Source organism: Micromys minutus, assembly GCF_963924665.1.
Source record: "Micromys minutus genome assembly, chromosome: 22".
In the NCBI taxonomy this organism is placed as follows: domain Eukaryota; kingdom Metazoa; phylum Chordata; class Mammalia; order Rodentia; family Muridae; genus Micromys; species Micromys minutus.
The window spans coordinates 14,476,214-14,501,683 of record NC_137957.1 but is presented as its reverse complement, the minus strand read 5'-3'; the positions used below and the strand labels follow the sequence as shown (position 1 = coordinate 14,501,683).

The window sequence follows — 25,470 nt, the reverse complement described above, 5'->3', positions numbered from 1 at the left end:
TCTGTGAGAGAAGATAGATAGATAGATAGATAGATAGATAGATAGATAGATAGATAGATGATAGATAGATAGATGGATGGATAGATGGATGATGGATGGACGGACAGAGAAAGAAAGAAAGAAAGAAAGAAAAAGGGGAGAAAGAGAAAGAGAAAGAAAGAGGGAGGGAGGGGAGAAAGGGAAAGAGAAGAAAGAAAGAAAAAAGAAAGAAAGAAAAAAGAGAAATGAAAGGAAGGAAGGAAAGAAGAAAGAGAGAAAGAAAGAAAGAAAGAAAGAGAGAAAGAAAGAAAGAAAAAGAAAGAAAGAAAGAAAGAAAAAGAAAGAAAGAAAACCTGAACTTGGACAATTCATTTATCATCTCTAAAATTCCATTTCTTTATGGAAATGAAGCACTTGGTCTACCTGTGTTCCAAACTTCAATTTCACAGGAAAATTCTGTAACTACTCTCAGAGCTACTTGGGGAGATTTTAAGCAAAATGTATCTCAGGTATTTATGCATTAACCATTGATCCACAAAGTGCCTTCCCACTTTCTGTCCACAGAACCCCAGTGGAGTTTTGAAATGCTAACTACTTCTGGGCCATTTTCAATTGGCACTTAACATTTTATCATCAGTGGGGAAAAAAATTAGAAAGAATGTAATTTGGGATACATTTTATTTACTTAAATACTGTTTCCATTCAAACTTTGGAGCTACAGATTTTCCCTATTTAATCATTAAAGAGAGAAAGCTGTCAGTCTGTTTAGTGCCTGGTCCATCTGTTGAGTCAGACCAGCTGAGTCAGATCAGCTGTCTAGCAAAAGGAATCCTTTCTTCCCTCAGATGTGTGTATGAAAGCATGTCACTGTGGGGCCATCTTGTTCAGACCCTGTGGTCATCTTGTTGGGAGTGTGAATGGAGAAGGAGGGATGTTTGAAGATTTCCTCCATGAAGTTCTTTCTGGGGTTGAGCCTACAGGAGCCTTACTCTACAGAGCCCTCCCTGTGGCAGAGGGAGAGAGGAGAGCCCCACCTACTTGAGCACATTTCTAGCCTCTGATTTCATCCCCTAATCCCATAGGGACACAGCCAGATTTGTAGGCAAGGAGACTGGATAAAGTGGGAAACAATTCAACTCCTGTCCTCCTCTAGAGGTGGTAATAGGGAAGAGGGGTGGAGTGTTTGACTTGGAGCCATCACCTATAGTAGAGCAGCTTTAAAGAAACACATAAAAACTCTAGAAACAAGGAGTCACAATGTCAAGGAGACCTTTGACCCAGCCCTGGAATCCTTTGGCCAAGCACCTTCATCACACGTCTGTGAGAGAGTGAGCCACATTTCCATAGTCGGTACAAGGATGCTAAGACTGAGTGTGAAAACAAAATTAGCAAGGACCAATGGTGTGGATAAAAATGGTAAAGATCCAACATTGTTAGTTAGTTATATTAAAATGTACAGAGGCGGATGTTCGAAGCCAACCATTGGACTGAGCACAGGGTCCCTAATGGAGGACTTAGGGGAAGGACTGAAGAAGTTGAAGGGTTTGCAACCCCATAAGAAGAACAACAATATCAACCAACCAGACCCCCTGAGCTCCCAGGGACTAAACCACCAACCAAAGAGTCCACATAGAGCGACCCATGGCTTCAGCCACATATGTAGCAGAGGATGGCCTTGTCAGACATCAATGGAAGGAGAGGCCCTTGATCCTGTGAAAGCTTCATGCCCCAGTGTAGAGGAATGCCAGGGCGGTGAGTCGGGAGTAGGTGGATGGTTGTTGGGGCACCCTCATAGAAGCAGGGAGAGGGAGGATGGGATGGGGGTTCCCAGGGAGGAAAGGGGATAACATATGAAATGTAAATAAAAATTCTAAATTAAAAGAAAATGTTGCCAACAGTTACCGTTGCAATGGAAGTGAGCAACTTCAGAGTGATCTGAAGCTGTGGGTAGGACCAAAGTCTTCAGATAGACTGGGTTTGACTCTAAGAATCCTGTGGTCAGCTAGAGAAAGCCAAAACAAAATTAGAATTCTAGTACTTCATGTCCCCAGAGCAGATACCCAGCCAACGAGCACAGGTGGCCTGGAGCTGGAATATGGTATAATTGAAAGATGATTTAATGATTAAATAAACTAATATTTGCAGGCCACTGTGCTGCGTTCTGGGCACAGAATAGATGGGCATCGGTTATTTCTCGCCAAGGTTCTGCCTTCCTCATTCTTAAAGTGAAAATGTCGTATTCTACGCTAGTTTCTTCAAGGTGCTTGTTGGATCATGGAAATAAAAGATCATTTAGCTCAAGCCCAATTTTGTTCTTCATTTAATTAAAACTATCCCTCAAGTCTTTGGTCTGTTTGGAGGCACAACGTCTAGTTGATTAGAGCACATGGGAGTCCCTCGATAGCCAGGAGGTGACATTCAATTAAATCAGCCATGTAGCAAACATTTGTTCTGCTGGACATTTGTGTGGCTTCTCAGCCTAGCAGGGCATTTCCTGTCCTTTATGCCCCAGCCTGGCAGTCAGCAGATCAACGGCATGGACCATCCTGATTCTGTGAGTTTGAAGGCGCAATCTTCATACTAGTTCCTATAGGATCCCTTTGAGGATATAGCGTTTCTGATCATTAAAAATAACAACACGAGCTAGTTTAAGCCACTAGCTAGTTGTACAGATGGCAAGAAGAGAGGGATGTTTTTATTGGTTCTTTAAAAATGTCGATGTGCAGATAGATGCTCCTGGAGTTTGGATGGAGCTCTGTCTCAAGAAACCCATTGAGAGTTGAAACTCTTGTGAAGTCAGGATTTGATAAAACAACCCCACTGAACATCTCGGCCTGGCCCACCTGAAATGCACTTTCGACATTTGTTTGGGGAAAAGCATGTGGCACAGGGTTATTTTATAATAAAGTGCCATGTCATTTTGTTGGACACTGCACAGAGAAGGAAAACAAAATGAACCGTGTGTATGTTCACCACCACAGTAAAGGCCACACAGTGTCACTAAAGCATCCTGTGGGTCACGGATTTTATATTAAGAGTTTTGTGTAAGAAATGTGTTAAGATCAAGTAACAGGATAAAACGTGTTACTGATAATTATGACTAGAGACATATTACACCTTTGACATAGGATCTCACTATGAAGCCCAGACTGCTCTTTCACGCCCTCTGTAGCAATTCTCCTGCCTCAGCCTCCCAAGTGCTATGATTGTAAGCATATGCTACCATTCCCAACGTCCCTCGCACAGTGTTTTAAGGGATGGAAAGCCATCTGCTTCTGTACAACTTGCAAGTTCTCTTCTGTGCACCAACAAAACCATTCCCATACCTCATGTTAAAATACCCAACTGGTGGGATTTTTTTTTTTATGTAGCTATAGTATATTAGACGGTCAGAGTCCTTTGCTGTGTCCCAAAAGCAGTTTCAGAGTATTTTAGGGTCTATGTCTTAACATGAAATATACTTGCATGTGTCATTCAGTATAATTAGACACTGAAACTTGGCAGTACAGTTTTATCTTGTGAAATGAGAGCCATAAAAGCCAAGCAACAGAACGCCATGGAGGCAGACGAGTTCCGGCAGATCTTCGTCTTCTTTGTTGACGCGACGCGAATGTACTTAGGGCGTCATTAGCTCTCTGAGTCGCATTTGGGATGCTGGCAACTGTGTCGAGCAGCTGTCTATGTGTCAGAACATCTATTTGCACCAAGTAACCCATTGATTGTAATCTGGGAGGAACGAGTTTGCCTCATATTCAAAACTAAGCGTGAATGCAGAAATCACTTCATAAGCTTGGCAGAAGTCATAATGCCTTTGTATTCCACAAAGGAAAATGTTTCTATTTGTTGAAAATTGCCTTGCTGGCTCTGTAGAGTTTAAACAACATAAACATCACTCCCTATCTAAAATGTGTCTATCCAGAAGGAAAGGAATTAGCTATGAGTTTGGCTTCTACTTGGAACAATACGGGTCATTTATACGGATAACTACCTACAGTGTCTGCATGCCATTTCAGGTTTGTTTTTTCCTCAGACTTCATTGGAATTATTGCTCTATTCTTCGAAATAAATTATTTGCAACATAACTTGCAAGCCTATTATGTCACATTGGGAAAAAATTACAATAGAAATGTCATTACAGCCGCAGACTTATGCTTTCCCATCTCATTCCCGTATGCAGCTGTGCAAGGATCGAGTGTTATGTTCCGAACAGTGGAGGTCACTTTGCACAAAGAAGGCAACACGTTTGGTTTTGTCATCCGAGGTAGGTGGACGCTAATAACTATGGGGAGATACAGAGGGCGTCCTTAAAACCTGATGTTCTCAAGGGGGGGTTATCCTTAAACAAATAAAACAACGATGAAGAATCAAATGAATTCCAAATGATGGGCTTTGTTTTAGCCCAGTAATATAGGGCAAGCAGCCTGGGGAGCTGGTCAGTTCTCAGAGAGCACACTGACTTAGCTCTTTCCAATATTCTTTGTCTTTGTAACTGCTCTGCATTCTTGAATCAAACATGTTGATAGGTATGGTTTGATTTAATTCATGAGGATTAAGCCACTTCATTCACATTACTTTCTTTGGAAATGAATTTTATTACAGCAGCTTTCTAAAAACCAAAGACAACCTAGTCCTTGGGGTACCCAAGAGTATCAGCTCAACATATCTCATTATGGGTCAACCTTGATGCCAAAGAGTTCAAGTGACTGCATTAATTCTGGACTATGGCCCTGGGCTTTTCTGGTTTTGCTTTTCTTAGTAGTGATTCACCCCTGAAAGACTGTCAGAACATTGGCAGTTCTTCATCCATAGGATGATAATGATACTCAATAACTATGTCTGCATCAGAAACTAACATTACACTTTGGGGGGAATCTTTTCTTCTTGTTGATATTGTTGTTATCTGTAACATCTTCTATTTTAAGGGAAATTTCCGTCCAAATGTGTTATAAAGTCTAAACCAATATCGGCTGTTCATCTTAACTACATATGTATCGAACACTAAAACAGCTGTGTTTGCTTGGATAAGCTTTTCTTCTTAGCTGAGCTCTGAATGTTCCATAATAATCTGGATGTCATTTAGCAAACCCACCTCTCAATAAAATATTAACTAAGCACACGTCCACACGCCAGTATAGCAGGGAGTGCTGTAGTATCAGGAGACAATGACCTTACCTCAAGGAGTTGAGATCAATGAATCTGAGACACAAGTTGATAACTTCCGCCAACTGAGTAAAGCAGTAGATAAACTAGGAATCCATTGTGTGTGCTGGCTCAGCAGTTATGACATTTCTCTGGCCAAAACCTATTTTTAAGACTCACACTGGGCTCCAAGGTCAGGTTACCAACCACAACCATTCTTAAATTAAAAAAAAAAAAAATTAAATAAATATAGTCAGAACTCTCCTTATACGATATTTAGACTGAAAGATAATGTATATAAATTCTATATGGCGGTTCGAAACACATGAAAAAAGTTCTGATTGTTGAAAAACTGCATTGAAGACTACTTTAGCTGTACACATTCATGACTAATTACTATACAGTTAATCAATAACAAACCGAACTGCTAATGCAAGACTTAGGCCAACAGTAATTTCTCGTTACAAAATACAGTAACTAGATGGAACTGAATCCCACATCTGTCTCCAGGCAAGTAATGGTGTAATCTTACCAAAAATATCCCTTTAACAACTTTCAGGAATTTCAAAAGTTTATGAGGCTGAAGTACTAGCTGATGCATGGGGGGACCTCATACAGAAAAGGAAGCGTGAATGAGTCAGTCAACATTCTTCTGTTGAATTTGTGTGATTACAGGTGCCATTGTGTTTTAAAGTATCCACAGGAAAGAGCCAGTTTTAGCCCGTGACCACCACATTGTATAGACCAGGAATTGCCTTGACACACTGGTTAGACCTGAGGCTTTGCAGTTTTACATCTTTACATTTTAAAATCTGTTCGAGGACCACCTCTAGAAAGTTCCTCTGCTCTTCTCAACCCATCCATTAAAGGTTGTCGGCTAACCGCATGAGCAACATGATGGATAGATAGATGGATGAATAATTGATAGTTTTGACAAAGACGCCATCTTTAGCTCTATTTGGATCAGCGCGAAGACTGATAAATCGTGAAGGAGGTGGATATTGCAGACTGAACATGTCCGTTCCGTCCTGGAGAGCTTCTTGCTCACGTGTTCTCGTGGAATTTGTAGCAATGGATAAAATTCTGCTTCTAATGCCCCGAAAAAAAAAAAAAAAAAAAAAAAAAAAAAAAAAAAAAAAAAAAAAACTTGGTTCCAGAAAGACTGGAAAATTCTTCCCACAGAACCAAGAGTGGGGCCTCCATGCCCTAACTTCAGTGAGTTTATCCTTGGAAAGAAAGAACATGCTCTGAGTCTCTGAGGAACCATGTTGGATTAATGGGCGACTGCCCTTCCCACCAAGGCTCATGGTTTGATTTTGGTCCTGGGAACCCCTGGAACAGTAAAAAAGAAAGAATTGACTCTTGTAAGCTACCCTCTGACCTATCCGCACACGTAGAAACTAAAATGCTTAAATGTTTCAAGAGCAAACTTAAACGACAAAAATCTATATTTAAAGAGGACTGCTTCGCTGAGCCTGCTTTTTACAGTGGTCAAGGAAACTTAGACATTCCCAAGTTTACAGCTGTGAAGAGGTCGGCCTGTTATGTATGACACAGTTCGCTCACACGCTTTCTCCTCTGTGACCCTGGCACTGGCTTGCTTTTCTGGAGCTAAATATTGAACCTGAGATCTCAGTCATGCTAAGCTCCTCTACCCCAAGCTCCGTCTCCAGCCCAGATGCTAATGCTTGTCAAAGCATCTCAAAGGATGCTTATGCGTGTCATAGCCAGGGAGCTTGGCTGGTCTGAGTTGCCTGTTTTACATTTTAAGTCCAAACTCCTAAAACTTAAGTGGATGGCAAACTTAGTGGATTACTTCAATGATGATGAAATGTCAGCTGTCAAGGAATTTGGAACTCAAGTAGCATGCATTCAGTGTTTTATATTTAAATTTGGATCTGAGAAAATCATCGGAAGAGGTTTTTTTGTTTGTTTTGTTTTGTTTTTTTATTTTTGCTGGTTTTAACCTGCATCCCTTTCTAAACCAGTTCTGGCATAGAAAAGCAAATGTAACTTTTAGAAATGTTTTGCAGAAAAACAAACAAAAACACCCACAATTCTCCATAATCTCTCTTGAGCTGAATGTGCCAGGTTTTGGAAATTACAGTCTGTTCTACCACACACTCATTGAAAAGAGATGATGGTGGTCTTCATATTTATCAGACACTGGGAAACTAGAGACCACCCATGAGATCTCCCAGGATGACAATCCATAAGGAACTCGGGTCACATAAAGAATGGACTAGGAAATATTCCATCTTAGATAGACTCTAATGGGCTAGAACCACCATTTTCTGCTCTGGAGAAAACTCATTTGGAGAAAAGCAGACATGGTATTTGTATGTGTTAATAGTCTAGTCTATATAACAAGGACCAATGTATGACTTGGATGGCACCAAGGGACTATTAGGAAGAATGTTGTAACTCTGCCTGGTCCAGATGTGGAGTGGACTGCCTCAAACTTTGTGACTTGCTCCATTACTGGTTGGCCACAAGCACAGGCTGGGGAGCACGGGTGAAGGAAGTTGTACAAACTGGTCCTGGATCAAAAAGAAAATTCCCGACAGATCACCTTCTATCTGAAGCTCCTCTACACTGTAGTTCTACAAACACCTCTACAGAAATTTTTCTTAGGCATAATTTAAATCCTCATTTGCCATCAGGAGGGGAAAGTATGGCAAACCCGCTCCTAAGATTTTTGAACACTAATTTTGTCAGTGGCCATTTATACACCACTTAGGTTTGTTCTAGACAGGATCATATTCTATAGTCAAGACAAGCCTGGAATTGGCTACATAGCTCAAAGACCGGGCTGATTCCACAGTGAGAAGGACCCCTACGGCCTCAGCTTCCCAAGTGCTGGAATTATAAGTGTGTGCCACCACACTTTTCTTCCTTCTCTCCTCCCTCCTGCCCTCCACCTGTCCCTCCCTTCCTCTCTCCTTCCCTTCCTTCCTTCCTTCCTTCCTTCCCCACTTGACCCTTTTCTTGAGTCTCTTCTAATACATATGGTCAGAGACCTGCTTCCTCCTGTATATCCTGGCCCAGGCTCAGCATGAGGCATTCATACCTTCACATTGTTTATGACAGGCAGACATTCTCATTGGACCAGTAGTTTTAATTACTGAACCCCACACCATTCCCATTGTCAAATGCCCTATACCACCCTGATAACTGCTTATATTTATTGCGAGGTGGGGAGGCAGTGACTTCAGAAACATCCCACCGAAAACAAATATGCCTTTTAGTGATTTTTACATCCCGGAGAGAAAGCGACATGTTCTCCCCCAAAGATCCACACATCTACTGCAATGCCTTAGCTGACACACTTTGTAAGTGATTCTTTTAAAAAGGAACAAGAGTGGTTTTAAGCAACCTTCCTTTTTGTTTTGTTTTTGCTTTAACTAGGGGGAGCCCATGATGATAGAAATAAGTCCCGTCCGGTTGTGATAACCTGTGTTCGTCCTGGAGGGCCTGCTGACAGGTAAACTACATCTTTCTGTGTCTTTATGCAAAAATCCATAGAAGGAAGCTGGAGATTCTGAAAGAGAAAATGTCTGTCACGTCTCATAGTAGCAGCTGGATATCAAGTATGTATGTGAGGATATAAAAACTCAAAGAATTAGAGCTGTGGATGCAAAAATAATAATAATAATAAGGGTTTGCCTACCTTTCCCATGCTCCCTCCACAGCAAGTGCTTGGTTCTGAGCTCAGTGCCTCCACTGGAGATGTAGACCTCACTGGCTGCCTCTCGGGGCTGGGTGGCCTGACTCTGCACAAGCACTTACAAAAAGCACCAGGCTCTCTCAAGGTAGGACCTTGGCCTGTGCCCTTCAGTGCTGCTGTGTTCCCATCTTGGGAAGAATCAGTGGTACCTCGACGCTGACCATCAGCACATAACACCTGGGCTGTATCATCACTTCACGATGATGACCCCGCACGTCATGAGGGAGTGACATTTAGTCAGATGGAAGAAACAGTGTCTGTTTCTAGAGATCTCTTTCTTGGGAAATTGGTATGGGAATGGAAAATGCTCTTAGGTGTTTTCTCATAAGCCTTGCTTGGGTCACAAGTAAACTGGGAATCTGTTTGTCTCTCGTGATGCTTGAGCCTGTGTTGTTTTCTGATGGCCAAGGTGGGCTCCGGAATGATGGCAGAAAGCTCTTCCCCACAGACACTGTTCAAGGGTAGGAAGAAGACACACCAGTTGTATCTGCCTATCCGTTTAGAATGAAGATTGATTTATTTTTAACTTTGTGGGAAAGAAACCATCACAATGACTGCTATTCATGAAGCATTTTCTATGTTCCAGAAAGCACACCATCTGTCTGGCTAATATGGTCTTATTTTAGATTTACAACCACCCTGTAAATGAGTCACTTTAATTTTCTCACAGCTGACCAATCAAAGCCGTGGGCAGGCTTTAAGTTCAGGTGGGTATTAAAGAGGACTGGGCTACAAGTTCAGGTTTTTTCCTACAGAACTCATGCTGTGAGCTGACTTCTAAGGAGGATGATATTTCATATAAAACAAGAAAATGAGAAGATGTTGGCTTCCGGCCTGCACTAGTGTCTCTCTGCCTCTGCAGAAGACAGCACATAATACAAGCCTCAGAGAGTCCCACCCTCTCTCCCTATACTGCTCTTTCTAAAGAAAATAAATGTATACACACTGCTCATTAATCTTTATGGTTAGGGTTAACAAGAATGTCGGGAGCAATGCACACATTATTGTCAAATGCAATTAGAATCCTGAGACACCCAAGCACTAAATATGAAACTTCAGTCATGGGCCTAGAACGGTCTGAGTGAAAGATGTGTTTGACGAGTCATTTCTATTCTTCCATGTTCCACGTTTGTCAGACCTTGACTTTTTCATCTCAGGCCCTTCCTTCCTGCAAGCAGAGACTGTGACCCGGAGGTTCCTTTGACAGTGCCTCCATGATGTCTCTAATGGCTTAGACAGTCATTTCCTGGTGCCTTAAGACTGTGGCCACAGCAGGGAGTATATCATTTGCCTGCCTCGTCCCAGGCACATGAGGCTGGTTTGGCATAATGATTGGCAAATGGCCTCCTAACTCAGTGGGGAAATTTACAGACTTGGAAACTTCTCCCTAGCACTCCATCTTCCACTCGGGTTCACTGCTGATAAATGGAATGGAATTAAAAGGCTTCTCTGGCTTCTCTGTTCAATCTAACTTTGGGCAAAATAGGTGAATGCTATTTCCCGGGCTCTAATAAATCAATTTTAGACTATCAAGAGAAAGCCTACAAGAGGGCAAAATGTACCTCCCTTCCTTTTTGTCCTCCAAGAGTTAACTGTAGGTGACCAGGTTATTTGCTAATAGCTAGTTATAGTCTCATTACTGGTTTTTGTATTACAGCGATTTTCTGTTCAAGGCTACCTCTTTACACTCTAACTGTCATTCCTGATGTCTGAAGAGTGCGCAACTGGGGGGGGGGGGGGAATGGCAGAGTGTGCGAGAAAGCATGTCTCCGGCTAAGTGGCTATTAGCGCTGAGCCCCATTATGCTAAATTAATCAAGACTGTCCCTTTATGCCATCTCTAGAGAGGGTACCATCAAACCTGGAGACAGGTTACTCAGTGTCGATGGAATTCGGCTTCTGGGAACCACCCATGCTGAGGCCATGAGCATTCTTAAACAGTGTGGACAAGAAGCAACGCTGCTGATAGAATATGACGTCTCCGTGATGGGTATGTGTGAAGCCCCAAGGATATGATGTCTTATACTGTGTCAGCTGAAAAGACACCTTAGGGTTTGGGTGTGAATAGTCCTGCTCTCATAGCAGCTGGGGTTGCATGGGTACACATTTGCTCTGAGTTAGGAAGCAGTAAGTGGTACTTTCCAGTGGTACACAGATCTCATGTCCACGGCTTCAATAATGAAGTCTCACCCTATCAGTGTTTGACCTGGCCGTCAGTTCTTGCGTCCACAGTATACATTTGCACCTAACTAGTTCTACCTCCCTGACTCACAAAACTCGAGTTCTGGCTTTCTGATTTTCATGTCATTGCAAGAGAGCCCTAGCAGCCACAAGTCTTGACAGTGAGGTGACAGAGAAAGCAGCCAGATTGAGTTTCTCTGCAGAGGCTTTTAATGACTTGATCCCCCGAGTACATGCTGATGGCTATGTAAATCCCTGTGTGGGGACATGGTTCACTGTCTGCACTCATGGAGGAGACTGTGATGCATGAATGACACAGAGTGATGTAGTCTCTCCAATAAGGCTCATATGCTCAGATACACACACACACACACACACACACACACCCATTTTCTTGAAAACAGCTTAATTTCATTCTTTTTTTATGGCTGAAGAAAACTCTGTGTGTGTGTGTGTGTGTGTGTGTATTTTCTTTACCCGTTCATCTGTTCACAGGCACATAAATGTATCATTTTCTATTATAAATAATGCTGCAATAAACATGGATATGCAAGTGATAAGCAAAATAAAGTAGACTCAGAAAGATATCTCTCATATGTGGCCTCTGTGGTGTGTGTGTGTGTGTGTGTGTGTGTGTGTGTGTGTGTATTAAAGTGGAAGCAATTCTATCTAGGAAAAGGAAGAGGAAGAAGACAAGCAAGATGGGTGGGCTAGGGGAACCAGCAGTGAATATGGACTGATCATAGTCATAGTACATGATATTCTTGAATGGCACTCTCTTTACAGTGAATATACACCAACAATTTTTCATTGCTCCAAATAGCTTGTATTGAGTAGACGTAGAAATGCATAGGTTTTCATCTGTGATGTAAGTAGATGTAAAGCATTTTATTTCTAATGAAAGCCTATGGGGGTTTCTTTGCTTCCCTTCGTATTTGGTATTTTTATCCATGTTGCCATGTTTGTTCCAGGGCACGTGCACTGGGATCTCTGTACACTCAGCACACTCTTCCTAGGAGGAGGATTGGGAAGCGCAGTTTCATTTGCCAACGGAAGATGACTGTTACTTTTTCTCTCACCCATTAACAAATCAATATACTTAATAAATGCAAACCCATATTATTTTAAATATTTACAAGGTGAAAATCCCTCCTTTTAAATGTGGTTGAACTGTATTATCAAATTCTTAGGAGAAGCCCAAGGGTCTGACTCATAGAGACGTAATATGATAACAAGGAAAGTGTGAGACTGAAGAAGACATTTTTTAAAAGGGGGTAAGGGGGGTCCTAACACTAAAGAATACAGAGTCTTTGGATACATTGGTTTGAATTCTGGAGTCCCTTGACCTTGGACAAATCATTTCATCTCTCCAGGCTGGCTGGTCTAGGAAGTCATGCCTAAAGTAGGGATAACAGGAAAACTAGTTCTTCAAAGTATTGGTGTATTAAATAGACAAATGCATGTGAAATGCTCGCCATAACAAACTGTTGTTAACTATAAGGAAATGAGCGTTGATCATTTCCATGCTCTAAAGCTCTAAATCAAAGCCCAAGTCTTCCGTTGCCCTTAAGATGCAGTGTTTGCTTTGGTCTCTGAAAACATTTCATCCTTTCTCAAAGGGATCATTTAGAAATGATACAGCCTGGATTATTATATTTTCTAAAAGTTCATCCAATGTCTTGTTTTCATTTCACATGCTTTTGCCCACAATATTTTGAAAATATTTTTCTGAGAATGCAAATTCACTTTGACTTTTAAATCTTCAGTGGAGTAACACACAATTAGCTTGTGGATGTCATTCTGGGCCTGGTGAGGTAGCTCAGGGGTTAAGGGCTCTTCTCCTCTTTCAGAGGACCTCAGTTCCATTCCCAACACACACACTGCAGCACACAATCCTCTGTAACTCCAGTTCCAGGCATCCAGTAATGACCTCTGAGGGCACTGCACACATATGGTGCCCATACATACATGGCTGGTAAAACATCCATTCACACAAAATAAAAGCAGTTTATATATATATATTAACATATATATAAACATAAATGTTTAGGTTTGTTTTACAGAGTCAAAGGGATAAAGATTTTTACCAAATCTGTTTCAACTTGGAACTCACCTTAGGTATTTTTAAATATTTCATGGTTGCTTCTTTTACAACTTTATTCAACAGGAAGAACTACAGAGAACAGCCATTAAATGGAACTCTTCTTCGCTGGGTTGAACAAAGCTGACTGTTGTATGCTTTCTTTCTACCTATAACTAATTCTATAGTTAATGTCTATAGTGATCTGGTTGATCTGTTTCGAATACAATCAACAAATTATTATAATCAATAATAAGAATGGAACATTAACTGGAGTGTTCCTGACCCTTCCTCATACTATACCCAGTATGATCACCAAACCAATCCTTATGAAAAATGAGCTAAGGCCCAGGTCACGCCCACCTTCTTATTGTTCCAGTTCATTTAGATGACTCACTCTCTTTCTTATTTTATGAATGAGAAGAAAATACACTCTAGCACCTTCTGGATACTTGGCAGTGGTATTTATATTTGCCTCCACTATGTATGTGTTTGTTGTGATACAAAGTTTCACAGACCTGTGGAAACAATAAGCAGGTCTTTTGTTTATTCCTGTTACACTACACAGGGAACTGTCAGACACACACAGACGCTACTTAATGATAATTGTAGGTTGGTCTTGGTTGGCTGTCCTTATGACCAATCATTATTAAGTGGATGTTTGTAGAATGTACCAGAAGATAGATATATACTTCATGTTCAAAATGAAGTTATTTTGAGATTCATGATTTTTGTCTTACACTGTAGTGTAACATCCCCAGACTTTCTGTCTCAGTACCTCTTAAACTACCCATTGTGGTTTTCTGAATCCTAAAAGTATTTAACACTTCCTTTAGATATCATTTTATATGTCTACCTTCAAACTACTTAATTTTTGTTTGTCTATAGTACCATGTAAAACCAAAGATAACAAAGAAAATGAATTCATGTTTTATTCCAGATACCCCAGGGCATTACATCTCTGCACAGTTGTGTGAATAGTCCTTACTAACACAGTCATTCAAACCCAAGCAAATGGAAACAGTAATTTTCAATTTTCGAGCAGCTGCTTAAATAGAGATAGATTTGAATATATAAGTCTTTTTTTTAATGGTGGGTTTTAATGGTGGGTTTCCCTTCACAAAGCATAAACTTAACAACACTGTATTTGCATTTTCAAAATATAAGAACCAGGATATAAAACCTTGTACCTATGAAATCCCAGCTGCAAGCCCTAAGTGGGAACAACTGTCACCGTACGTGTGCCTGTACTGATGCCTCATATGACCTCCATTAACTGGAAACTGAGAACTGCCAAGTTCCTTCCAGCAGTAGTCACAGCGTTCCATGTGATGAGGCTCCCCCCACTCTGGAAATAACGTAAACAGAAGCCAGGAGTATCCTTTGTAAAAGACACATAAAATTTTTAAATGCCAACAGTCGTTTCTTTAGGATGAAGAAATGGTAGTTATAGTGGTGTATACAATTTTTATCTAAAACTTAACTCATTTTTAAGATTTATTTATTTTTATTTATATGAGTAAACTGTAGCCATCTTCAGACACACCAGAAGAGGGCATCAGATCCCATTACAGATGGTTGTGAATCATCATGTGGTTGCTGGAAATTGAACTCGGGACCTCTGGAAGAACAGTCAGTGCTCTTAACCACTGAGCTATCTCTCCAGCCCCTAAAACTTAACTCTTATTAGATACTATTATTCTCACTACCTCATTGCCTCGTACATGTTCAAACAAGAAAGGAATGCTGTGTGTAGTCCTTCCTGATTTCTTCTACAACTACCTAGAGAAGCCTTTCTGCTTCTAAGGACTTACTTGTTTACATTAGGCCACTAAGACTATTTTCTATGCTAGACTGTTGTCCAGCTGCGCTCCCCAAGTTACTTGCTGTTTGAGTTCTCTTCTGGCTATTTTTATTCCATCAGTCTGACCTTGGAATACATTTATCTCAGCCATGTGTTCCTGGACCATCACATCTAATGGTAACCTCTTCTCTTCCGACTCCTCTTTCTCCTTCTCCTCCTCCTTGTCTTCTCCTTCCTTCTTCATCTCTCTGTCCTTCCCTCTCTTTCTACTTGTACTCCTGTAGTCCCAACCTGCAACCTCCTGTAGCCAAAGCCCCACCTACCTCCATTTTCCCCATTAATTGGCTGTTAGGTTCTTTTATTTAACCAATCACAATAAGTGAATAAAGTTTACACATCATTTGGTGTACATAAGAACGTGCTCCTCAGGCGTGCAACCAGATCTCTGGGGGCCAGTACTTAGCCTTTAAATATATATCATTACCAGACCAACCCTTAAGAAATTTCTCCTTTTAAAGGTCACCTAGTATATGGCATATGACATAATGAAACCATGGAAATAATACAACACATTCACTAGGTCTGGGAATTAGGGATGGAAATCTTTGGTATATGAGTTCGTAGACTCTACCCACCACAATTGGGCTTAAGAGCAAACTAGAAAAGAAATACCAGCAGCAAAACAACCAGTTCGAGGTGAGCAGCCAGACTAACTCTAGTGCCCGGCAACATAGTACCAAGTAAGCTCCCTGTGACATTTATCAGATGAGCATGTGAGTATATGGCTCTTGAAGTTTCCTTTTGCCTTTAAAGCTTGCTATTGTTGCATACTATGCCACATTTCTGTAAATATTTTAAGCAAACTGATATAGCATCTTGAAACTATATACATAATGTATGAGATTTGTCTAGAATAGGGAACATCAATATGTATTTTTTTTTTTTACTTCTATGTAATATTGGATGGATGGAAGCTGACCCTCTGAAGCTATGTGGAGACCAGCTTTGAGTTTTGAACCAAACTCCTTGGTAGAGGGCATAATTAACTCTTTCAAGGTCTACAGATAACATTGGTACCAGTTCCCACCCCCCACCCACTGTATTAGTTACAAAATACACAGCAAAAAGCAACTTTTAAAATGGAGTGTTTATTTTGGCTCAAGGTTCAGGGTCTGGGGTGGGGCCTGGAAGTCCATTGTAGCTAGAAAAGCAAGGTAACAGGACTAGCTACTGTCAGAAGCAGCCAGAGGCAACTGCTCCTAGCTCCAGCTCTGTAGATTATGAAGCAGAGAACAGAGATTGCTTTGTTTCTTGTTTGTCTCTTTTCATTAAGTCCTAGAGCCCAGCTGGGGGAATGGTGCCGCCCATGTTCAGAGCTGCTGTTGGACCCTCAGTCAGTTCTCTGTAGAAACATCCTCCCAAACATTCCAATAGATGCTTCACTAATGCTCCAGATATTTCCTAATCTAATCAAGTCATTTATCAAAATTCTTCATCATAGTCATTTATATATGCAATCAGTCTTCCAGTCAGTAGACCAAAGAAGGGTCCATAGGTGATTCACCTTCAACCCCTTTAGCCTGATCAATTCTGAAAATTGAAACAGTTTATCATCTTGTTGCAGTAACTGGATGTTTCACTATTCCATCTGTAATGTGTACAACGGGATAACCCAGGGGTCTTTGCCCCTCTTAAAGAGGCAGTACAGTATTATAAGGCATGGGCATGTGATGTGGATGCACAATGTTCTTCAAAAGGTGGGGTCATTTTATGACACTAAGAAACAAACGCTTTTGCTTTAAATATCTGGCTGCTCTTATTTAAATACTGGGCTAACTTCCTCTGTATAAGCACTGGCTTGAATTGAATCTCACATTGCCATTTTGCTTGGAGGGTGTTCTCTATGGCTCCTTTTGTTCTTGTTTGTTTGTTTGTTTGTTTGTTTGTTTGTTTTGAGACAGGGTTTCTCTATCTTCCCTTGGCTGAACTGAAATTTGCTTTGTAGACCAGGCTGGTCTTGAACTGCCTGCCTCTGCCTCCAGTGCTGGGATTAAAGGTGTGCGACACCACCACCCAATAGTCAATTTCCTTACAGGAGAGCCTTTCAGTGACTCCCATCATACCTGTCCCCCAGCTGTAAGGACTGTCATTACGTTTTAGCCAACCCAGCTCCCAGACAATCTGGGGTGCCTGTCTTTCAGAAGCAAGGCAAACACTGCAAGTAGCTGTTCCAAATTGTGGGCATTCTTCTCACAACTTCCTGTTTCTGAAAGCATGTAGGGAAGGGCTTCGGGGGAAGGTGAAGATTTGGGGGCAGAGTATCAGAAATAAGAACCACTAGAGTGGTCCACTCTCTGGGTCCTATGGGGAAGTCCTACTTTCCATCCTGTTGCCAGCCAGGCAGCCCCACTACCTTATGCTGCTTCCATTTCCCTGGGTTCCCAGAGAGCTCTGTTTCTCAAAGCCTCATCCATACGCATTAGTTCTTGGCTTCTGGAGCTGTAAAGTAATTTGGTTAGCCTGACGCTACCTGGAAAGGTACCTGTGAACAGTTCTAATGCCCGAGTGACACCAACAGAAGTGTACAAAACACTAGAAGCTTAGATAATAAGTGTTAAGGTGATAGACAAGGAGATCAAAATAAGTGTGCCACAGATTAATAATTCAGCATCTAAATTTTCCCTAATGGCACAAGGGATTGCATTTTAGGTGATGCTCTTTTTCCGAGAAGATCACAAAGACCTCTACACATTTGAAACATAATTATTGCTCTACTGGCCAACATCTTTGAATTTAAATATTCAAAAGCCTATTGCCACTCCTTTGTAAACTGCTGAAACCATGAACCCCAACTAAAAAGGCCATGCATAAAAATATTTGAAAATAACTATTCACATTTCCTTAAACTGATATAAATCTAACCTCACTATCCATAAGAAAGTTGGCTATCAGTCATTCATTATCTCAAGCCTAGCTGTGTCACAGACAAATGTCCCAGAGACTGCCTCTCAGCATCCCTGGGCCCTGCCACCACTGCTTGTAAGAAATTCTGGCTTTCTGATACTTTTAATAAATGAATCAAAATTTGGCCAAAATTCTTTCAGTTTCATATTGTACATGATGCTTCTAGCATTTAAGATGTCCTGTCAGGTGGAAAGTGGCCCTTTAATTTTTACATAGTTTGGAGAGATAAAAAGCCAACAGGTCTGTCAGGGTGATTTCTCTTTGAGTGCTAAGTTTCTCTGAGGTCATATATATATATCTGTGTGTGTGTGTGTGTGTGTGTATGTATGTATGTATGTATGTATGTATGTATGTATGTATGTATTAGCTAGTCCAGAGTGGCTTTTCCTTTTGAAAGCTGAGAAACAGACAAGCTTGGTTCTTAATCACAAGGTCAGCCTGGGCCAACATTTTATAGTCTACCACCAAAGTACCAACCCAGATTATTTCCTTCATGGCTGTAGACCAATTGTATCTCCTCGTCTGTAAAACTGGCTCCAAACCATCTTTCACTGGGAAAAATCCTGGCTTGAGTGCTTTTCTCTAACATTGTTATTCATTATGACAAACTTTAGCTTCCTTTGATAACCAGATAATCACTTTAATGTCTAACACAAGTAAAAGGGTCCTATTTTTATTCACTCTGCCATGCTAGTGGGTGTTAATACCATCAACCTCACTATCAACATAATAAGTGTCAGAAGTACCTCCTGAAATTGTTCTTCTGCCTTCCAGTCTCACACACCGCCAGGCTTCGTTGCTGCAGGCACAGTGAGAGCAATATAAATGTGATACTGCATCCTTGCACAGCTTGGGTCCTGGAACCTTGACTAATAGTATTGACTAGTAGTAACCTTGACTAGTAGCATTGACTAGTAGTAAGCTTTGTTGCAGTAAATATTAAAAAGGCATCTGCTGCTACCAGTCCTGCTCAGTCTCTCTCTGCGGGAGCCACTCCAGTGTGGAGCCTTGCACCCAGGCTCTTTCTCTACCACGCAGTCCCCACACTGCCCTCTCTCAGCTGTTTCTCTTTTAGTGTGGAACTTGGGCTGAAACCGCTCACCTCATCTGCTCCTCTACCAGCCTAGAACTTGGCTCACATTCCCCACAGCCTAGTAAAAAACATGACTCAGATGCATTAACTTATCAAACAGGTTTATGTGTTAAATTCTCAATTCACAAAACCCTCTACACAATAAGCTTACAGCTAGAGGACAAAGATATAAACTTCCCATCCAGAAAAGATAAATTAGACCTATAGAAACCCTTAGAAATAATCGTAACAACCTTATCAAGCTAGAGATGAGCCAAGAAAAACATACATATCTGTTTCTATGTTTTCCTCCATCAATCTCCTCCTACCACCTCCTCTTTCCCTAGACCTTTCTCCACCTATCTCTCTAATGTCCACTAATATATCACCTTAACACAAACCTACATACCTTGACTAGTTGCATTGACTAGTAGTAACATTGAGTAGTAGTATTGACTAGTAGTAACCTTGACTAGTAGCATTGAGGGAGTGAGGAAACAGCAGAAAAGTGAGATCTGGTTTTCTGGGCTTTAAGTGGAAAAACTGTAGCATCCCAGAAGATCAACATGTTAATTAAATACAGGTGATCAGGCAGATGTGGTTATTGTGTCCAGCTTAACTTGTAGGCAGGATTATTACATACAGTTAAAGGAGGCAGGGGTTATAGTATATTTCTGTATCAAGAGGACAGATTTAGCTCATTGACAGTGCAGTCTCTGTGCTGGAACAGTTGTTGGGCTGTTGAGACATCCAGGGAAAGAAAGCAATAGTGGACATTTTCTGAGCACACTGTCAACACTCACACTTGGGTCAGGAGCCAAGGCTTTGTCATCATGTTCACCTCACACAGGGAAGGTGTTGCCCCTCCTCTGGGACCAAGACATGACATGGCCCTGCTCATGTCAACAACACATGATACTCCAGAGAATCCAGGTGCCTCCTAATAGCACTGTGGTTTGCACAAGATTTACTGGAGCTGGAGTCACAGGCAGTCACAGCAAGGTACTGGACAAAGGTACTGAGAGCCAAGCTTGCATCATCTCCAAGAGCAGTGTGTTCTCTTCTGCCCCAAATTCTTAAATAAATTCACATGTAAAATTGTGCATGCTTACACATCTATTCTTCACAGAGCTCTTGTGGGCAAGGACTAGAAATGCACCAAATTTCATTTTTTGTCAAACAAAGAACCTTTAAGCCACACACACTCCTCATCTTTATCTGGCAGAGTTGCTGGCTGATATATATCAGAAACGTTGGGGCTGGAGTTACTGCTTATGTGAGCCTTGTGATATAAGAAAGGGGGAGAATTAAGCTAGTTTTAAAAGAGAAACATAAGGTACTTTTTGCTCAAGTGATAGAGTTTATAAATGTTTAAGTCAAAACCCACTTTTTCTCTGATATGATGTTCCTGTTAGCACGGTCCAGGGGCAGTAACTTCCATCTGCAGACTATCTGTATACTTTATAAAAATTATCTCAGTGCATTTTTACTTAAATAGAAAAGCCCATGTGTCACCCTTTGAGGGGTTGGCAGAATAACAGTACCTTACCTGAGAAGATAAGAAATCCAGAATTCAAACTTCTCTGCCAGAGTCCAGAACTTTCTCTTACAAAAGCAATTTAATCAAAGGGACCAGTTTCAATGTCGCATTTGTTAGATAACTCTGAGAATCTCAGTGTTTAGAACAGCTTGCTTTGTCTCTTTATTTCCTCCCCGGAGTCCATTCTTTCTCATCTTCCTTTCTCCAAAAGGGGCTCCATGGAGCTGTTTCGAATGAAAAACCTGGGCACACCGCGTTTCTCCTCTCTAACACAGGGCCCATATCCCTGTCTGATCACAGGGCCAGCTTTCACCACATTTGTTCCTAGACTCCATGTCTCTAGGAGTCGTGCAATCTTCTCTACCTCGTGTCTACCTCCATTTCTCAAGGCATTCTCTCTCAAATTCTCGTTCCCAACTAACTCTATAAAGCATACACAGAATCCTTTCCCTCCAGTACAGTCACTAGTACCATGCCTTGCCTACAAATCCCAGAAGGCACTGTTCCTGGAACTGCCATCCCATCTTCCCCTACCAGTCCCCAAGTTACTCTCTTCCTTTGACTTGCAGGAAGCTCTTTCTCTGATTCCTATAACACTTAATACTCTCCTCCTAAGAAACAATTCTCTAACTCCTGTGTGTATAAAAATACATATTCTTTCCCACCTATTTTACATATACCCTTTAAGGTCTCAGCCTATATGTCACCCAAGAAACTTTTTCCCTGATAAGCATCTAAACTGGGTCCCCTGTCCTCCTCTCTCAGGGAACCTTACTTTTTCTTCAAGGTTATTCACACAATTATAATGCTAATGTGGTAGTGAGAGAATCCAGTGCTCAGAAGTCAGGGGAAGTGAAAAGATATACACTATACACACACACACACACACACACACACACGTATACTATTGTATTTATAGCATGTGCCTACTACACGGAGAGACTGCACACATTAAATATTTGCCAAATGAAATATGCAGACAGCTTGAAAGAAGTGTGTCCCCCGTGTTTCATCTAAGTTGAGAGTAAACATTTACTCTTCCCCGGAGATCTACAAAGGCAGGAGTAAGAAATTTGGGAAAGGAGTGAGCAAGCTGTTTGTATTCGTGTTGGATACCATCACTATTGTCTCCTCTCTGCCCTCCCAGTCTCCTTACACTCTCCCCTCCCCGGCCCCCTTTTCTCCTTCCCCTTCCAGTTCCCTTCTCTTAAAGAGATGCTTCCTAGAGCTTCAGCTAAAGGTACATCCAGCATCCTATTTTACATCTTTATTCAGCAAAGTAGCAAATAAGTGCCTTTGAGATCGAAGCCCCAAGCGTTGTAGCTTTTGGAACGCACCAGCTGTGTTACATTGACTGGTTGAAGCTAAGTGTGCATGAGGTCTTTGGAGGATCGGTGCTTGTCCTTGGTGAAGCTGTCTTACCCCTCCTCAGTTTCCCTGCCGTAGCCCGCAGCTTCCCTTCCCCAGAGCCTCAGCCCTATGTATGCCACGAACGGCTTTCTTAGACACTTGTGGCCATGACTTGAGGCTCCAGACCTTTGAACAAGCAGAGTATGCGACTACATTCTTCATCTTGCTGGGGACATTTATTGTAGCACTCAGAAGTTTGTGGCTCTCAAGAGGTTAGGAAAGAGAAGCTAAGCCATTCACCTGATTCAGACGGTGGGAAGGAGAGAGCTTTCCTTTGTAAGAACGGGTCTGTTCTAAATCTGTAGTGTAACTGCCTTCCTGCAAAGTTCCGTGGGCTTTGTCCTGCTCCAATTTCCTCGCTGCTGGATGCCTGCTTGAGACCCTAAAACTTCCTCACATGTAATGTGTCGCCCACCATGGGGACCCTGTTTGGTTGGCTCTCAGGCTTCTTGTTTCTCAGGTGGTTCTTTAATGTTAATTATCCCTGATGAGATCCTTAAAAGTTGGTTCCCTCTGGTTTCGGTTTGTTGGTTTGTTTGGGGTTCTTGTTTTATTTTGGGGGTGGAGGTAGAGTTTGTTTGATTTTAAAAACGGAGTCTCATGATGTAGTCCTGATACCCCCATTAGAGATCCATGAATTCACAGAGATCCTCCTGCCTCTGCTCCTCAGTGCCAGGATTAAAGTCATATGCTTACCACACCCAGCAAAAGAGCATTTTGTGTGTTGTGGAATGGTTCCAAAGGTCTTACCGTCCAAATAAAATCTCCAGGAAATACAGGAAGCCTTCCCAACAGAATTCTCACACCGAGGAAAGAGCAGAAGGGCCCAAGAAATGCTTCAGTTTGGCCAATCAAGCTGAGGAAAATATTTGAAAAATATGTTAAATATTCTCCCTGTGGGAAGAAGCAAGGCTTAGTTTAATTTTCATAATTGTGTGGTTCAGATGCTGTTCTTACATGCAGATTATAAGCCTTGATCCAGAACACCGTGGATAATATAAAATCGCAGGAAGGGTCATACTTGAAATCCGTCACAGACTAAGTGACTGGACCTACATATGGAGATATAACCAAGGATACCAGGAAGCTGTGTAACTCTGTCCTGGCCTCCCCCTCCTCTGCTCTTTGCTATAAGTCCCCTGGGTGACAGCCTCATGCTATGTTCCACATAGGCAGACATTTAACTGCACGCTCTGAGAGATGGAAATAAGTCCCTTGCGAGCATGGCTTCAAAGCTTCTGCCCCTTCTTTCTCTTGGCTAAGGAAAGACACTGTTTCCTATCAGCAAAGAAGCATCCTAGCAGTCAGCAGTGTGCCCTCGAAATAACCCCGCAGAGAAGCGCTAGTGTGAATCTGAGCAAGCGATTCCCTTGCGTTGGTAGGTGTGATCGCTATAGTCACCTGTGGCTACGCACCCTTCCTTTTTACAAAGTCACCCAGCCAAGGCTGCAGGAACCGCGTGGTGTTGAATTTCATGATTGAAACCCTGGTAGACTCCACAATGTTGCTATGGTAGCCACAGCAGGGTAACGTCTATTATAGCAGATGCGCGAGAAGGAAATAAATTATTTCAGATCAAAGTCTTGAAGGCAGAAGAATAGGTCTTAAAAACACATCCTTATATTTTCTAATCTTAAATTTTAATTTGTATGGGAACGTTCACTTATTGTGCTCTCAAAAGTCTTAACAGAGATACAAATAAAAGTGGATTTTTTTTTTTTTTTTTTTTTTACCATTTAAAACATAGTAGTTTTAGGCCTACGTGCACTCTCTGAGTGTCGTCTATACTTCCCACTGTTAAAAATGTAAAGCCTAAAACATCAAATATTTAACACTGAGTGCCTCAGAAAGTTCCGAGTCAGGAGATGGAAAAGTGAGACAATAAATTCATTATCATCCACTGGTGCTTAATCACTGGGGCATCTTTATTGATTTAAATTATGGTAAATCTACTCAGTCCAGAGGAGTGAGAAATGACTTTACTGGAAGGCTCCTACCTCCTCTCTCTTCACTCTCCTCATGTCTTAAACATACCAGAGAGCTTTCTGCAGATTCCCAGGCAGTACCCTGCAGCCCAGATCACCCTTAGAGCCCAGGTACTACAGCTTGCCTAAGAAGAAAGGAGGAAGGACTCCAGGAAGAGACGTCTGTGTTTATGAAGAGTTCCTACAATGTCACGACCTCACAGTTCCAGTTGGGGTTTTAAAATGCAACGGTAGCTTAGCTTTTGCATTTTGATAAAAACTCTTGCTCTCCCTATTTCTATTGGCGTGGGTGAAATATACATTGTAGCTGTTAGACTGATTTTAAGAAGTAATAAGAGGGCTTATTTACCAGTTTGGCAGCTGCAAGTCCATCCCTAATAGTGTGGCTTGTGGTGAGAGCCTTCTGATGAATGATATGGCAGGGGTGTAGCTGATCCATTGCCAGACAGGACACCAAAAGGTAGCACCAGGCTCAACTCAACTTTGCTTAACTACCTGTCTTTCTGTCTTAGTTTTCCCCCATTATTATGTCATTTGAGATCACAGTTAAGAGTATGGCTCTTCAGAATCTGAAAGCTTCAGGAGCTTGAGGCGACTGATCACATCACATCTACAGCCAGTCACGACCAGCAATGACTGCAACCTGCCGCTTGGCTCCATTGCTACAGACCGGGATCCCAGCCAGGGAATAGTGCCGCCCATAGTAGGCAAGTCTTTCCATCTCAACATAATCAAGGCAGTCCCCTGCAGACATGCCCAGAGGCCCCTCAACCAGTGATTTTTAATTGTTTTCCCAAGCTGATCATTAACATTAATCCTCACACTGTCTTTCTGTTTCTACTTTATGGGTTGCCAAGGAGCAAATCCAGAGCTTCGTACACACATATTAAACAAGCACTGTACCACTGAGTAACTTCCCTCAGACACAATATGCTTATTAGAACTCAAGTTACATGACTGTCACTCCCTTCTCAGGCTGGCAGTATCAGTGACGTAGTGACCTCCCACTAGGCTCCTCCTTGCCGATGTTCCATCACCTTCCATGTCACCTTATTGACTCCTAAGCTTTCAGCACACCAACCTTCAGAAAGAAACACATTCAAACCACAGCATATGAAGCTGGAATCCACGACCCTCATTTCCCAAACTAGTGGGCTCTTCATCCGGTATGTATACCAATCTGAGGGAATTTTCTTCTCCAGTCTTTAGAATTATTTCATAGCTGCCTCATTTTCGGATTGTGGCAGTATACCTGATAATGTCATATCATTTATACACAACAATGTATTTCATGCCTTTGAAATACTCTCCATACCTAAACCTGGTTGAGAAACCGATGCCTAAAGAAGACCTATCTCACCAAACAGGTGGGAAACACATTCCTAACAAGCTTCTAAGGCGATGGGTCACAACCCCTCTGTCAGGAGTCCCATATTCAGTAACAAAATTACAGTTATGAAGTAGCGACAAAAATAAGTTTACAGTTGGGGTCACCACAATGGAGAACTGTGTCAGATGGTCGCAGCATTAGGAAGGTTGAGAACCACTGCTCCTTACTAGGCTCCCTAAAGTTGGACATAAAATGATCCC

At 41.7% G+C, this 25,470-nt stretch overlaps 1 protein-coding gene across 12 annotated transcripts in view; it reads left to right on the top strand.

Annotated features, from left to right (window-relative positions):
- Window positions 1-25,470, top strand: part of GRIP1 (glutamate receptor interacting protein 1) — a gene marked incomplete at its 5' end in the record, with an annotated part of 570,261 nt that overhangs the window by 442,220 nt on the left and 102,571 nt on the right. For all 12 annotated transcript variants that reach the window (XM_080935612.1, XM_080935622.1, XM_080935620.1 and 9 more), the window contains 3 exons: window positions 4,157-4,240; window positions 8,527-8,602; window positions 10,689-10,834. In XM_080935612.1, the coding sequence (XP_080791738.1) occupies window positions 4,157-4,240; window positions 8,527-8,602; window positions 10,689-10,834 (306 nt within the window). The remainder of the gene's footprint in view (window positions 1-4,156; window positions 4,241-8,526; window positions 8,603-10,688; window positions 10,835-25,470) is intronic.